The sequence below is a fragment of the Streptopelia decaocto genome, assembly GCF_964273445.1.
Source record: "Streptopelia decaocto genome assembly, chromosome: 1".
In the NCBI taxonomy this organism is placed as follows: domain Eukaryota; kingdom Metazoa; phylum Chordata; class Aves; order Columbiformes; family Columbidae; genus Streptopelia; species Streptopelia decaocto.
In genome coordinates this window covers 72,896,127-72,913,668 of record NC_138663.1, presented here as the reverse complement: position 1 = coordinate 72,913,668, position 17,542 = coordinate 72,896,127, and the positions used below count along the sequence as shown (strand labels likewise).

The 17,542-nt window shown below is 38.8% G+C and overlaps 1 protein-coding gene across 2 annotated transcripts in view; it reads left to right on the top strand.

Moving 5' to 3' along the window:
• FBLN1 (fibulin 1) overlaps positions 1–17,542 on the top strand; it is an 81,659-nt gene that overhangs the window by 24,754 nt on the left and 39,363 nt on the right. For both annotated transcript variants that reach the window (XM_082051354.1, XM_082051355.1), the window contains exons 4-10: positions 4,907–5,078; positions 7,684–7,743; positions 9,949–10,050; positions 11,332–11,469; positions 13,686–13,823; positions 16,243–16,386; positions 17,222–17,350. In XM_082051354.1, coding sequence (XP_081907480.1) covers positions 4,907–5,078; positions 7,684–7,743; positions 9,949–10,050; positions 11,332–11,469; positions 13,686–13,823; positions 16,243–16,386; positions 17,222–17,350 — 883 coding nt within the window. The remainder of the gene's footprint in view (positions 1–4,906; positions 5,079–7,683; positions 7,744–9,948; positions 10,051–11,331; positions 11,470–13,685; positions 13,824–16,242; positions 16,387–17,221; positions 17,351–17,542) is intronic.

Below are 17,542 nucleotides of genomic sequence, written 5' to 3'. Positions count from 1 at the left end.
CGCCCTGCTCCTGGCGTGGAGGTTCCTCTGTGCAGCCTTTGCTGTTACAAAGCCTGTCCACCCCAATCTGAATGTGTCATGAAAAAAATTTTAGCCCTTTGTGTCAGTACTTTGAAGGGCTATGGACAGATGAACAAGGACTGTGATGGCAAGTGCTCTGCAGATTCCAGTGCTTGCTACCAGAGACAGGTTTATGGCAGCAGCACTATTTTAAATGGATACCATGGGACAACTCCAAACCAGAATGCAACTGTTCAAGAAAACCCACTTTCCCATCAATTGACTGATGTTTCCCTATGTGGGCTTGTCAGCATGAGGAAGAAGAGTTAACATTGCTGTTTTTAAAATGGCCAGACTTCTTTAAATATGACAGGTTTTCATGGTGACAACTGTATTATTAAACAAAATAGACTGGGCCTTGATCTCTGGCCCTGAGAATAGATAGCTCAGCACAGCTCATGTCACATAAGTGACATCTTTCCCCTGCAGAACACAGGGCATGAGGGCTATTGGGAACACTCACTGGCCTGTGCTAACCCCAAAATGTGATTCAGCACTGTCTGAGAGTATGTTGCCCATTAGAGCTTGCTCATGTTTAAACATTGCAGACGATTGTGGGACAATGCCTGAGCCCATATTCTGTCCCTGTTTTAATTTACTGGTACAAACATAGTCAGTGTGTAATCTTTGTGAGGCATGTTCTGCTCACCACCACCCCCCACCCCCGTTTGGAATATCCTACCCTCTATATGTGTACTGAGGTATAATAGCTGTAGAAGTATCTGTGTAGATAATCTATTTGATCCATGATGGGCATAGATGATTTATGATCTAATATCAGTGAACAATTCATAATTTCTTTTGTTGAATACATTTTGAATCTGATGACCTTGAGACATACAGTGTATCTGGCAATTGTGCCCTGCTCTGGTAAACAAACTCGGATGTTCACACCAAGCTCTCACATGGGCTCACATCTCATTTTGCCTGAGTTGGTCCTTTTTTGTTTAGTTTAGGTAGCATATGAATTCTTTTGGATCCTCTTTGTCTCCTTCAAGGAAGCAGAAAGAGTGATTTAGTAATTCAATTAGTAGGATTAATTGCATCACTTTGCAGCAAATGAGGCAGATAATCTTTCTTTTGAATGTAAAACTTGTGATTGAAAAGAAGATAAAAAGACCATATTTTGAAAACACTTGCCTCAGCTTTTACACTTAAAGGTGGTAAGGATCTGTAATGATGGGCATAATTTTACTCCTCAGTTTTTTTGGAAGCATAGCTTTTCTTACCTTGAAAAAAAGGATGCAAAATTAATCATTAATCTTTAAAATCTTCATCAAGAGAGAGTAATCAATTTCCAGATTTATTGCTGATATAGGAGATGTAGAAATGATTTTATGAAAGTTTCTACTGTAACAGCCCTTCGGAAAGGAGTGAAGCTTGTCAAAATTGACCTTCTTTAAGGTACTTGGAAGTTTTCACCACAATTTGTCATAGGTACTTTCCAAAGATCAAGATATGGCCTTATCTTCCCAGTTTTGTCAAGAATACTTTAGTTGTGAGCACCAAAGTTTTATTGCTTTGGACTGTTCAACATATTCTAAAATTTTTGTTCAGATCTGCAGAAGTTCTGAAAAATTCTACTGAGTTATTTGTATTTTTTTCAGTCTGTTTTTCCTAGCATCTGCTAGTTAGTCTGGATTTCAGCATGTGAGAGACCTCTTGTGGACAGATACACAAAAGCAATGTTAATACATAGTTTACCCTTCCACATCTGCTAACTTTAATGGTGACATAAACAGTAAAGACCTATTATAAATTTAACTAATTAAGAGAGCTTGTTGATGAAAGCAATTTCAGGTGCTTCCTAATCCCACCAAAAACAAATCTTCAAACTTCTCACATGTAACTATTTATTCCTTTATTCCTTTGATCTTTCTTCCTTTCTGTGAGTAAGCAAGGTATAAGAGCAGTCAAGGGATCACAGGACTTCAAGGGAGGGTTCAGGTTTCTGTACAAACACGAAGATCAAGGCATGGTTTTGGAGTTGCATTGGCTTTTACTAATAATGGGAGAGGCAAAGGAATAAATATTTGAGATTATTATTGGGATGACTTAAGAAGCGAAGGTTTACAACCAGTGAAAGTGTGTAATAACTCAATTGTTCGGTTGTACCATGCATCAAGGCAGCGCTGGTTCTAGCAAGTGGGTGAATGGTTGTCTGGGCAGCTGGCAACCTTTGGAAAATGTCTGCAAACACATCAAGAACTGAACTAATATGGAATCTAGACTTCACCCCAGACTAAAGGATCAAAATCTTTAAGAGTAAGTTAACAACCCTGAAAAAAATAGTGTGAAAAAGGAAATGGTGAGATTAAGTTTACCAGGATAGTGATAGTTATAATGACATACTGCTTTATGTCTCAGAATACCAGAGTGCTCTGTGAACATGAGTTAAACTAGCCATATCACTGCTACATTATTACCATTCAACAGTGAAAGAACTGAACGAAAAGGCAACTTCCCAAGTTCACAGGTGAGATATGCGGGGATGTATGCAGGTCTACAGAGTCCTGGGTGTGCTCTGAGCACAAGGCCATTCATCAGCTTCCCCATTGTTTTTCTGTAGTTGAACAGGTAACATTAGCCTTTAGGACTGCCAGTGCAGAATCTTCTGGGGTCAATACTAAAAGCCAGTTGCCGTAAACACCAGTGAAGAAAACATTTGACGCTTTCCATCTCTGAATAATTTTGGCTGTGGTATAACAACATAAATTATTATCTAGATGTTAAATCAAGATGGATCGTCCTCAGTTAGAATAAATGCCGGTTGGAACAAACAGTTCGATGCATACAATTATTTTAAATGTAGATACAGTTTCTTACAGACACTGCAAGACTTGGCAAGCTCTGCACTTGAAGATTCACATTAGGTGGAGACAGAGAACTTTGAAGTGGTGGCTCAATGTGGAAGAAATAAAGAACATAAGGTTGTTCAGCATTTGATGAATGGCAAGATTAATGATCGCTCTTTACAAAAAAAAATCCAGAGAAACTCTGTAACTCCCAGTTTGAGCATGTGTGACAACATAAAGAAACAGATTGAGTCAATTCGTATGCCAGTGAGGATACTGAAAAGTATATAATGTCAATGTTTGGCAAGGCATCAGCTGTATTAAGTAACTTAAGTAAGATTTGGTTATCAAAAATAGGCAAGCTTAAATCAAAAAGTGAACCTTCAGCTGAGTTTTAGTTTCTGTATTCTAATTTATGGTTGGGAAAATTGGAATTCTAATAAAATTATAGACAGATGTTAAAAACTTTGAGAGAAATGCCTCAGGACAGTGTTAGATGTGTTAGACAATAAACACTCAGAAATGCTGCAATTCTTGGAAGAGATTATCAAGTACTTATTTCCAAAGTCATCCAGAAAAACCAGAAAAGATCGAAATGTCCCAGACATACTAGTGATGAAACCAGATCATCTTCCACTAGATGGAAGTACTTGGAGAACCAAGTAAAAAACCAGTAGTTAATAAGGGAAAAAATGTATCCTAACATGATGGCAGGCATGAAAACAGCACCCCAGCAGTGGCTAGGAGGGAAGTGCTCTCCTGCTGTACAGCATTCTGCAGCAGGGAAAGGATTCACTTGTGTATTTGAAGATAAAGTATAAAATAGTGTGCTTGCATACTTCAAAATGCTGTAAAGTAAAAAAAAAAATATTGAAGAAACAAGAAAGAAGGATTTTATTGTTTTGTTTTCACACTGCTCTAGGTTTTAAAAGAGCTTTTCACTGCAGTACAGAGAGAGAAACATATAATACCTCATAAGGGAAAACAGAATATAGCCAGGGGTATATGTCTCAGAGTAGTGCAAGAAATGTAATAGTTGCCTTCTTTTCAATAGATGTGGTGTTTAAAGCACCAAATTACAGAAATGTAGTTCGATGTTTACTTATTTTATATTCCACCTGCTCTGTTTGATGGTGCAGGCTATTTTCTTCAAGCAAAAAAGAGTCTGGAAGAGTAATAAAACTGACAGTAAAAGCTTAAATGTGCTTTTACATGACAGTAGCAACTGGCAGACACCAGTTCTAGAGAACCAATCATCTTTGCTGCTTTTTTACAGCAATGAAGAAAACTGAATACATCAGCAGTGTCACCTCAATTTAAAATGAAAGGAAACTTCCACAGGATTAACTTGTCCCATGTTCACTTCTGTGGTGTATTCTGGGGCTGTATTTTGGCAGGTCTGGGAGAGGCAGATAATGTTTCATTGCTGGAAGCCATGTCAGGACTGTGATGCTTTTAAATAATGTTTGAATATATGGTCTGTTTTTCAGGGTAGAATAGCTTCTCTTTGTGACCTGTTAATGCTAACTTTGGATGAATCATGTTTGTTCACTTGTTTGTTAGTTCAGAGAGGGGTATTTTTTGCTAGGAAGCTAAGTAAGCAGTTTAATTATGCACTTCATTTGTTGTGTCTCAGTTTAATTGAACTGGACACAAAAGGGAAGCAGAGGTGTTAAGAGTTCCCACTGTTCGCTGGTGTTTGAAACTGGGCTGTGCAGGCAGGGAGCAATGAAATTCCATATACATACATGGACCATTGTGGTTCTCCACATCACCCTGCACACACATTCACAATATTTGTGAGAACTGGATCCACATTCTGTGCTCAGCTCTATGTAGGCCAGTTGCAGAGCCCACTGAACTCAACTACAGATTAAAATACTGGAGCCTAAGTACACCAGGAGTTCTTAAAGAGTTTGCAGAAAGTTTTCCATTGGTTTGCCAAGGTGAGATAAGGCTGTCGACATGACTGACAAAATTTCTATTGATACATTTAGGGCTAGGATGCTAGGATTTAACTTTTTGTTTGTTTGTTTTTTGGTCTCCAACAGACATGTTGTTACTGTTGTTTGCTGGGAAAGTCTGCCCAAGTTCAAGGACAGAGCTGTGAACCCAACCCGAAGATAGGATACCAATGTGGAGTTGTCTTCAGAGCTTGCTGTGTGAAAGGTCAAGAAGGCATTGATGTGTCCATCAGCGATGATGCTCCTAAAAAGGAGCAAGGTATTTGACATTGCAAATTATAAGAGAGTGTGACACAAAATGATATGGGGTAGAAGGAGTGAATCATAGAATCATAGAATGTCCTGAGTTGGAAGGGACCCACAAGGATCATCAAGTCCAACTCCTGTCCCTGCAGGGGAGCCCCACAGTTCACACCATAACTGTGCTTGTACATTAAATTATTTCTGTTGGAATTCCTCTAACTTGACATCTTCTCTGAGTAATTGAATGATCCATGTTTTGAAGCTCATTTTTTTGGCTAGTGAGAACTGAAACGTTGCATACAACAGGAGGCTAAAAGAGCTGGAAAGTGGTCACTCAGTTTCTGGTGTCAGAAGACATATTATTTTGGCCACTAATGATCTTATATTGGAAATTAAGTATAAGCTGTTAATTTTAATAGCATTTTGCCCACTGATAAATTCTTAATTAAAAAGAAAATCAACAACTGATTCTTTTAATTGGATTTAAAAGCCAGATGACCCTTGCAAGCTTGGCAGAATTCAAATGTTACCTTGTATGTGAGAGGCAAATGCCCACAAACTGGGGGCATTTGAAGTGCACGGACTGTCTGGGAGAATGGAACATTTCCAAGAAACATGGTATCTGCATTTATTTCAATATTATCAGAGGAGAGGTGCATCTAGATGGCAGCAGCTCCTGACACCTTTCTCCATACCTGGTCCACAGAACTGAAGAGGATAAGTGTGGACATGCTGACCCTTACAGACATGGGTTTGGGGTTGTTTTGCCTTTTTCACTTAGCAGACAGGCCTGATAGTGAAGAAAAGTAATGCTATATAGTGTTGCCTCCTTTGTGGGCATGTGAGCACTGAAAAAATGCAATCTGGCTTGCAGATCACCAGTGGCAGATTTTGGGAGGCCTCATCCTAATCAATCACTTAAACCCAAACCCTGCCCCAAAATCTTGCATTGCTCTGCTTAAGCCAGTGTGTTATCAGACTTATTTTAGGTCTTTCAGACCTGGCTTATGTCAGTGTACACCCTTATCAGGTAACACTGAGAAATGCCCTACCAGTTTCTTTGTGTGCTCCTGCCTCAGCCTGGGAATGCCCCTTGTCCATTAGCGCGGGCTGAAGTGATTTGACTGGTAGGTACCTTATACTTAGACCGCTCTGCTGATAACAAAAATTTGCAGACGTGGTGTACCTGCATGATGTGAGAAGTATATCAATATCTGAAAATCCAGAATTGTGAACACAGCATCCAGTATTGCCCCACTTACCCTTGTAGGCTAGTGGCACACGTAATGACCAATATGCATATGATTAGTATGATTATTATGGCACACATAACAACCATTATGCATTACAAAGAGGTGTCTGTCAACAAGCAGGGCGAGACAACGTTTTCATCATTAAACTAAGAAACAAGCAGGTGGCTGAACTTATGCCAGCTCTCCCTACAATACAATAAAAATTGCCTATAGAAAGGCAGAGCAAGCAACATGACACCTTTGTTTGTCAGGAAGGGAGATCAGTCTCTGTTTTGTAAGGCAGCTTCCTGGACTAGCACCTTGTGTTTGTGTTAGGTGATAGCAAGGTGAGCAGAGCATTCTCCTGCAGAGGGTAATGCTGACTGACTCCCTGGATGATGCTTCCTTAGTTACACTGAGAGTAATCTCTGGTACTGTGTCCCCAGAGACCTCTACAGAATCAGACCAGACTTGGGCAAACTCATTTCAATAGCTTCTCTGTGACCAAAATGTACCCCTATGGCTTGAGGACTCAATGTACCAACCCAGCCTTGTGCCAGTGTGCAAAAACTTGCTTTGACATCTGTGATGTATTGTTTACTTGCAAGTGACAGCTGGTTGAATAGGCTTATGGACAGTCATCAGAATAAGACTAAGCCTCCCATTCAAGTAACCAGAGTATTTTAAGATTGTGCTTTCACACATCTCGTTAACTACCTACCACTTCCCCTGCCTTCAAAATGGTGGCATTGAAGGAAGTCCACTACCTCGTCCTTTGGGCAAGCAATAGGTTCAGGCAATGCATGTTTTTAGCCTGTTTATGTTCCTGTTTATGTGTGGAAAGAAGTCTCAGGATGCATGCTTGTAGCAGAAGCACCACTGATCAAAACACTCCAAGTTAAGGTATATGAAGTACATTTGAAAGAATGCCATAAGTAGGTGCCCAAAAGTTGGGTGTGGAGTTCTTTTTGGAATGAAGTCTAAATAAATGAGGTAAATCTGATTTTCATTAAAACTCTGAGTACTTCAAGCTACTATAAAGTCAGGGGAACCCAAGCATGCCCCAACAACATGTCTTATGAAAATGAGGTTAAGCTCTGGTTAAAAGCCTAATGTTAAGAACCTGCATTTGAAAGTCTCAGCCCATATGTGATCTATGATCACAGCATGACTTTCATATTGAATCAGTCAGATGGAAAATGCCCCATGGCTGTGTACATTTGAATGTAAAATTTAAGTATGAAATAACTGTAAAATATGTAAATAATGCTCTTTAATTTTGTCCTGGTTTATCCAAAACCCTGGTCTGAGTCTCATCCCAAGCAGGCAGCTTTTTACTGTGAGAAGAAAAGTGTTTTCTCCTCTAATGCCTCTCTCTCTCCTTTTTAGTTGAAATTTCAAAGGAGGAACTAGACCAAGAAGATCCTTATCTACATGATGGCTGCAGAGGTAAGTCAGGTGACTGGTCCTGTTAGCCAGCTCTTTTGTGATTGCCTCCAATAAAAGAGAAGCAAACTTAGATCTAGAGATTATCCAAAACCTTTTGCTTAGGGTAGTTATGGGTAAAAATAACAGAATGAAGATCCTTTCTGAGAAATAGTAGGTCATTATGAGATGCCTCGATAGTTCTTCAATACCAGGGAGGCCATGTCTCCTACAGTGGAGTTCGTCTTACCCAATTGAAGCTTAGGCTATATGTTAAACTTTTATTTAACATCTAGCATGTAACACCTCAGAGGTGTTACCCATTGAACCCGTGGAGTACTCTGGATTCTCCAGAACATGGGGATCCTGTATTAAATATGTGCATTCCTTTATTCTTCTTTTGGGATGATCGGGGTGATTGAATATGAAATGAAAGTTGTTTCCTTTTGAGATGCGTCACCTGAAAAAAAGGAAGAAAAGTGGTTATTGTCCTTATTAGTCAGGCTGTTCTGCCTCCTGGTAAGAATGTGTTATTGGGATATTGTTCTGCTAAGTATTCTGATTTATTGCTTGCCACATGTTATTTACGTATCTATAAACTTAAACCAGTAGTGATTTATTATTTTCTACAAGCATTTCAGAACTAAGTAATGTATTTAGGATAAAATCAATTTAATAGACTTATATTCCAGTTGAGACATGATTTACTGTACTTCATGTTGTATAGCCGTTACACTCTAGAGAGGACGGAAATGTCTACTAGGCGATTAGCTAGTCAAAGCCAACAGTGGCTCTCCTTCTTGTCTCCAGCTTCTAATTACAAGAGATGATGTCAAAAAATGTGTTATGTATTTTCCTAGCATTATGTCTTTATGTAATTAGTTGTTGCATTTGCCAGTTAATCAGCTGCCTGCAAGAGCTGGATTGGTATGACTAATTACAAATTAGAGTTTCTGTCTATGATGTATTTTCTGATAAACTTGGCATGCCAAAATTATTTGTGATTTTCTGATCTTCACCAGGGGAAACTTAAGTTTCCTAGGCAGTGGACTTTCCAGAGGTTTGTTTCGAAGCACCTCCATGGTATATGAGGATATTAGTTCTGTTCTCCCAACACCTTCGCAGTAGGTTTTACTGTGGCTGACAGAAGCTCACAGAGGTTCAGAAAGCTGTAGCTGTCCATCTCACCCACAAGACTATGGTTCCTTCAAATGTCATTGCCTATGTCAGTATTGTGTACAGACCTAATTTTCTGTGGTGTATTAATGGCCCTGTCCTCACTAGAAATTGTTGCACTTCAAAAAAAAAATTTAATTTACTCAAAAGTTTAAATTATTTTAACTGCATTTGCCCACATTGATTGTGCTTATCTCAAACCTTTTTTTTTAATGCCTATCCAGCCATTCTGAAAAACAGAAGAAGAAGATAGATTCTATTTGTACTAAGAATATCAATATTCTTACAACAAGTAGTTGAAAGTATATAACTTTTTGATGCTGTTAAGGAGAATATTAAATGTTTTGAATATTGATTTATTTTTAACGATATCAGAAAAAGTAAGTTTTCTTAATGATGAGCCAATTTTTGTGTAAATCTCCTATAGTATCCTCTCTTTCTGTCAGATGGAATAACCCCACCCCTCTTTCACATCCTTTGGGACTCTTGCACACACCTCACTAAGTCCTGAGTACCCCAGTAGTAAGTCTTGGTTTCTTTAGGTTATTTGAAGCCTTTGTCATTCACAATACCCTTTTCTCCCTTTCATGTTTCCTGCCTGCTGAGTAAGGAAAGAGCAGATGCTATTGCTAATTCAGGAGTATGGCCCTAATAATGATAGGCTAAAAATAAAGCCTAATGCACCCAATAGTGAAAATGTTTCATTAACTTATGGTCATACATCTTGTCATCCTTAATCAAAGTTTTAACTTCCTAGCCAAAGCCTGAGGAGGTGTCCGAGCTCATCAGCATTTTCCCTTAGACGTCCAGCAATGATGGACTATGAGCAACTCCTTGATTTACTTCCTTCTTGTTTTAATTTTTAGAGCTAAAAGAATCTGATGATTACAAACACTTATTTCAGTGTTTAGCCCTTTCCTCCTTTTATATATGTGTGTGTTTAGTTATCTGCTTTTCTAAATATATCAGCAAGCATCCTGTAAATCAATGGTTTGTCTGAGTTCCTGTGAAGAGATTCTTAACTATATTAGACTTCTTAAAATATCCAATTAGGTGGTGGTCCCTGCTCTCAGCAGTGCAGAGACACAGGATCCAGTTACGTCTGCTCCTGCTTTGTTGGGTATCAGCTTCAACCAGATGGTGTCAACTGTGAAGGTAAAATAAATAAAACCATTGCTTCGATTGTCAACACCCTTGTTTCAAAAGAGCAAGAATAGATAAAAAATATCCAGACAGAGGAGGTCAGAGGATGCTTAAGCCAGCTGAGGAAAGAGGTGAGATCATAAAAAGTTGATTGAAACAGAGTGTTGGAATGAAAGTTGTGGGAAGATGCAGCTAAGAATCAGTAGAAGAGATGGAGGATTTAGAGTGGAGAAGAGGCAGAGTATCTTGCATTTATTGTTGTAACTAAAACAAACAAAAACCTGTTCTCTTTTATAGTAGGTAGTAATTGATGAGAGATGAAACAGAGCAGGATTCTTCAGCTTGTTAAGGACACAATTGATAGAAAGGATGAAAGTTTTAGATATTGTGAGTGTCATGGGAATAGTCAAGGGGGAAGAACTGTTAAGTTTCTCCCAGAAGAACTAAAGGGACATCAAATGAAATGGGCTGGGATAGAGCAATGTAGACATCTGCTTCTGAGCTACTCAGCCTAGACTCCTTTTGTTGCTTACTGAGAGAAACAAGCACTTCAGGGCACAGTTCACCTTGCCTATTTTGCATAGCTATTGTAGGATGAAAAGCATTACTCATCAGGAGTGCCTTTTTCTATTATTTATTGAAAAGGGAGTCTAGGTAAGTAACTCACACAAACCTCAAAATATAAAATAGATCTTGGTGACTGGTCAGATTAATTCTAACCTAGTGTAAGATATAAAAAGGAAGCATTTTTATATTTGCTATATGTGGATGACAAGTATTCTTATACATTCAAAGAGAAAAAAAAAAAATTTACAAAAGAAGTGTCTATCAGTAGCTATAAAGCAGAAAGTTGCAGTGGCTTGGAGAGTCCCTAAGCCATATGTGGGTGGGAGGCAGAGCAAGGGAAGGATTTTTGAAAGCTTGCCTCATTCCTACAGCCACCATAATCATCTGCTGCTGGACTCCATCAGACGATGTTGGCCCTTTGCTCTCACTCAGTGCAAGTTCTTCCTCTTTCTTACTTGCAGCAAATCAGCAGTCAGACGTCCTGTTACCAGTGGGGTCAAAACGTCTTTACTGACTCACACGCTGAGAACAGAGATGAGTAACCACAGTGTGGGTGTGTGAGTGTGAGGCCAAATCCAACCCATTCTTTGTGTCCTGATGCTCAAAGTCATGATTGGTTGGAGGTGCGCACACAGCTAGCCTTTGGTCTCATACCTTGCCTGTGATTTCATGTTTCTTATTTACTCTCTTTTTAAAATTTTTTTATAATAATTTTGAATGTTCTAGATATTAATGAGTGTATCACGGGGACACACAGCTGTGGGATCGGACAAACTTGTGTCAATACATTAGGATCGTTTCGCTGCCAGCGGGACACAAGCTGTGGAACTGGTTATGAGCTAACGGATGACAGTCGTTGCAAAGGTACGTCCTGTGCAGAAAAAAATGAAATCTTCCAGCCTTAAGTAAAAAAAAAAAAAAAAAAGGTACATAATAACTTCACACTCTTTTACCTTTGGTAAATACACACATAAGCTGTAGTTACACAGAGACACGCAGACAATGCTACTTCTCGTGGGACAGTAGTTTTTCACCTGTCACCTTGCAGATACCAGATCAGGCTACCTGTGGACTACTACAAAGACTTCCAGGAGAGATAACTACATTCATTTTACGCTGGCAACTTGGCATTGCAAGATAGGAGCTTGTCTGGGGACTGAAACAGTTGATTTTGAACGCTCAGCACTCACACCATACACATTTTTCTGGTGTTTACTTCTGGCTACCTCTGGTCTGATCCTGTGAATTGGTTGCTGAGTGGAGTGCCTAAGTCTTGCTCCTGGGGCACACCTAGTGGTTTAGTTTCACCTGAAAGAATCAAGTTCGCACGCTTCAGAGTGTGAAAGGAAGTGTGGCAAGTGGACTGACCAGGTGGTTCAATTTGACACCACTAAGGTAGATGCATTTTTTAAAAGTAAGCTTTTATCCTCAGGAGGTTTAAATTTGTTACGAAGGGATTAATTTCTTAATCACAACATTCTTAAGGATTTCAAAATGAAGAAGAGTTAAAAGCACTGTTCTTGACTAGGTGTGTTTGAACACAAGGATCAAAGTCTTGTTTTACTAAAGAAATTACTGATTTCAAGTTGCGTGTAGCACGAACAGTGTTGTTGTGTGCATCCAAAACTTCACTTGACTTACTACCTTCATGGAGATATAAATTAGCAGCAAACTCCATTTGATGTGGAATTGGTTTCCACTAGAAAAAGTCTGTTCCCCCAGATCTTAGAATTGTTCATAAACAAGACTGTAATTTCATTCAACTGAGTAAATTAACTCAACCAAAATTCTGGTTAACATTTTATTGTAGGAATTGATCAGTGATGAATAATAGATTGAATAAAAAAGCTGATGAACAAACTCCAATGCAAAACCTGCAAACCGCACAGACGATGTTTTTCAAAGTATCATGGTCTAACTTTGATTTCTTTGAAGTAAAATTTCAGCTGATTTGAATGACATCAAATTTAGGCCAACAAATAGCTTACCAGAAAGTATTAACAATCTTTCTCAGGTGGAAAGAAAGGAGTACAGACAGTAAATTATGCATGCCATTAATATTAGAAATTTCTTATCTGGATAAGACATGTTAATAATGTTAATTATTAATGTTAATGGTGAAAATAGAAAATTAATAATCCTCATGTATGATTTTTAAATGCTAAGTAAAATGGCTGAGTTGTGCAACATGTAGGACCCTGCTGAACCCAGTTCAGTATTAACCCATCCTAAACTTGAAATGGGCTCCACAATCCTTTTTTAAGTCTCACAGAGCTCTAGAGATAAGAAATTGCATCTGTTGTTGTGTCCACTGCTTAAATGGGAAATCTGAGGCATCCTATTGCTAGAAAGTTTCTGAATTTTAATACTTTCATGAGATTTTAACCCATTGCAGGGCAGCAAACATTAAATTTTAGTTGCTTTTGTGTGGATGAGGCCTCATTAGCCTTTGTCTGCTTTATCCAAATCATAATTTATTCACAAATATTTGTTGTCTATTCTGAACTGGACTGGAATATTAAAAGAAGAAGAAATCATATTTATGCGCATTTTAAAGCACAATAATGGAAGGATATTGCAAACCTTAATATGGACGAGAATGAAGGCCAACTAATTCACCAATGAAAGAAGTGAACAATGCCTGCATTGGATCTAAAGTTAAAATTAAAACTGTACTCAGACATATAATTAAATGTTACTAACTTCAAAGCTGAGCCCATGTGTAAACACACTGCTGAATCAAGGCTGAACACTGTTGAACATGATGGTTCAGGTGCTATATAATAATTTTGAATCATTTCGGTGTGAGAACTAAATTTGTGAAACATAATAAACACACGCACCCCTATATATAATGTTAACAATGAAATAATTTTAAAACCTTAACTTATTTTACCATTTTTTACTGAGATTCTGTTTGAGGTGGTAGGTCAGATTGATCCTGGGTCACTGCATTGAATTGCATGAAGATATGCTGAGGATTAATCAGTCTGGTATTTTTAACTGTGTCTTATGTTTTAAATGTGATGAAAAAGCTTCTGTCAAACTCCTGCTAACAATTTTTTTTTGTGATGTACCAGATATTGACGAATGTGAGACTGGTACTCATAACTGCCCCCCCGATTTTATCTGTCAGAATACTCCAGGATCTTTCCGTTGCCGACCCAAACTACAGTGCATGAATGGGTTTATACAAGATGCGCTAGGCAACTGTATTGGTAAGATATGTTCTTATCTCAGTGAAAACTTAGGTGTTGCTTGTGAGATAAGTGGTAGTTTCACTGGGTGAGTTCTGAGCTTCTCAAGTCATTCTTCATGTGCTTATGTATTTGCTCTGCTATTTTTTTTTCTGCTGCTTTAAAGACAGGTTTGCTCCCACAGGTAAGATTTACAGACAAGAACCATTTAAATAAAGACCAGATCTCTATTTTTAAGGAGATTTGGTTACTTAGGGCACTTTGCTGCATTTGAAGATTTTCCTTAAGTCTTTGGGTATTTTATTTGAAACAAAACTTGTAAAAAAATAGATAGATATGTTCTATCTTCTCCTATCCAAAAGGTTTTCACCAAAGCTTAGTATAAAAAGCTCTAATTTGTGACATGCTGTGTAATACACTTTGCCGATATTAGTATGCATGGTTTTACAGGCACGTAGATCTTTCCAGACCTGTCCCCCGTTATAGCCTATCAAGAATCTTATTATGGATGAGAATGATGGGCCAGTTATAATACACTGTAGAGAGGAGTTTTATTCTAAAGAATGATTACAATCTGTTGGGCTAATGCCTTGTTTCCAAGACTCCTACAAAACAAAATTATAAACTTCATATAAGTATGTTAGAATTACTGGTTTCCAGCACACTCTAAATGGAATTGTCTAACGTGACCCACAAATCTATCAGTCATTCCCTTGAGTAGTATTTTCAAGTCTCAACTTAACTTTGAATTCCCCCAGCGGCGTAGCGTGTCTTGGACTTGTGGAACTGGCTGAGCGGCAGCAGCTGCCAAGGCTGGCTCATTGTCAGCCCCTCGTTCTCCTGACCACATCGTACCCTGTAGTGCCGAAATCCGACACTGGAAACACTGAGACTGAAAAATAAATTGCAGCTTTTGAAGTGAAAGGGGCCAGTGCTTGTGCACAACAGACCCTTTGAAGACGTGCATCTTGCCATAGTTAGCACCAGGTGCATGGCAGTTCGCTTGCCTTCCTTGACATGACTAAAGCCACATCAATTTGCAGCAGCAATAGTTATGCCCCCTAAAATGCATTTGCTCAAAACATATACCAAAATAATTTCACAGTCTGTTTTTATGCACCGTGGATCAAATGCTGCCCGATGTTGTGTCAAGGGGAAAAAATTATGAACACCTTCCTGCCTTTCCAGTGTCTTTCTAAGTTGAAAATTTTACACTCTAGTGATGTGGGATAAGCCTGTCTGAAATCTTTCACATTATAGTATGTCCCTTTCCCCATCTTCACGCAGCCAGCATTTTGCAAGCTGGATGCTGTGCTTAATACCATACCATACCATACCATACCATACCATACCATACCATACCATACCATACCATACCATACCATACCATACCATACCATACCATACCATACCGAAGTAGTAGCTCCTCAACAGTTAACATTAGCCCTGTGTAAAATGATGATAATATCCTAGTGAAACAGTTGGGTAAATTTTAGGCAGAGAAGTTACTCACATTAAGCTAGGCTTTGTTAATTGTCATGAGATGCAAGCCCATACACACACAAACAGTGCTGCTCCTGCAAGCTCTAAGGTCTTAGTTACATTAACATTTCCAGGTAGCAAAGGCTGCCTCAGTACCTCCTGTAGCCACTGATTCCTGGCTCTGAGATTTCTTTCCCCCAAATGAATAGCACGTGCTCCCCTTGTGTAACAGTGAGTTCTGGACCTTCTTGGCTAGACACACTGCACCAGATCATACTCTAATACAGCTTAGCCTTGTCTCATTACATTTTCTGAGATTTTACTTTATACTGGGTTCTTACCAGGCAAAGAATATCTTTGTCATGAAGTGATAAAATGTCCAGTTTGTGAAAAAACAGACATACGTTTGATGGATGGTAAAGGGCTGCATAGTCTTGTGAGTACATAATTCACATTCTTATGTGCTTACATGGACATCTTACCAGGATAAGGTATTCGCAGTGAATACCTGTGAGCAGTAGTTTATCTCTCTGTAAAAATGGGGTCAGCTACTACCTCTGTGAGCACATACTACCAAATAAAGAGCTCATTCACTGTGAGCCACAGACTGCAGCATAGCTGGTTGAGCTGATGAACTGAATTGTTGATCAGCTCTTCATATGTTTAAGAGAGACTTTCAGAGGCTTTTGAACAAAAGCAAGTTCTGTACCCAATTTCCTCTGCTTTTCAGTGGGATCTTGGCCTCTTGTACCTCTCCCAGTCTTCACCCTGGACCCTAATGCTTATTATCAGTGAAGCTAAAAGGCACAAATAGTTTTATTCTCCCGTAGGCAGAACTTTTCAAACTCTGAAGGATTACATCAGGATGTAATCGTCTGAAGAATTACATTAGGAAAGAATCTTAGCTTAAACATCTCCAGGCAGCAGATAGTTACTCTGACTTCTTGTGCTCTTGTAGATATCAATGAGTGCCTGAGCACCAACATGCCATGCCCAGCTGGACAGATCTGTATTAACACTGATGGCTCGTATACCTGCCAGCGAATCTCACCCAGCTGTGGCCGAGGTTATCATCTCAATGAAGATGGAACAAGATGTGTAGGTAAGTAACAGTCTGGAAGAAAAAATGATTTGAAGAAAATAAATCACATCTGTTGTTTATGTGTACCAGTTTCATGCACTTTCACCAAGTTTTCCTATTTCCACAGTCAATTCTTCATCCTGTTCTTTCGCTTGTGGCAGTCGCAACAAGTGAATAACGACAAGGATCCACACTCTGTCCTTCATGTATCTCATGAAACCCTAAATTCTGAGAAGAGGAAAAATCATAATCACCTCCCAAAAATGGCATTGTCTGTGACTATATTAGTGTATTGGAACAATGCTGTGTAGTCTCAAATCTCCCCAATACAGAAGTATAACACAAGGCCCACTTAACATCCCACAGAAGCTATTCAAGTAATGGTGAAAGGCATATATGCCTTTGGCTGGCTTTTAACTAAAGTGCCTTTTGCAAAAATAAGTATTTTTTGCATGTGTTTTCAATTTTTGTAAGTGGCTTATCAAAGCACTACTGTCTGTGGGAGACCCAGGCATGTCCCACCAGCTGAAGATCTGACCCATAAATACAGAGTGTCCATAATAAAACAATTTTGCACCTGATTTCCTCCAAAGATTGTCTGATTTCCTGATACATTTTGCCTCTTAAGTCCATGAACATTAACAGGATACCTGAGAGAGAACCTGTTTAAGTAAGAATAGTTTGGATCTGTGACTCTGATCTTCTTGTGGAAGCTGAGAGCTAGATCAAAATCTTGCTGTCTGTTTCAGAACACTTTATACCTACTAGAGAACACAGATATATGTTAACATGTTGCTCTTCTCCCAACTTGCATGCTCAGAAGTGTACTTTCAATCACTTTCCTTCTTTTTTTCAGATGTGGATGAGTGCTCATCCTCTAATCAGCCTTGTGGAGAAGGACATGTTTGTATAAATGCCCCAGGCAATTACCGTTGTGAATGCAAATCTGGCTACTCTTTTGATGTCATCAGTAGAACTTGTATTGGTAAGTTACACCTATCAGCTTAAATACGTGCAGCTATGGCATTTCAAAAAACGATCCAGTGTAAAGAATGTTATTGGTCTCTGCATAACCTCTTTCATCTGAATGTAAAATTGACTACTGTACTGTTCGTATAAAACTAATACCGTATTAAAGATACGCTGATACTTCAAAGGAAGCTGTATTAGTATTGTC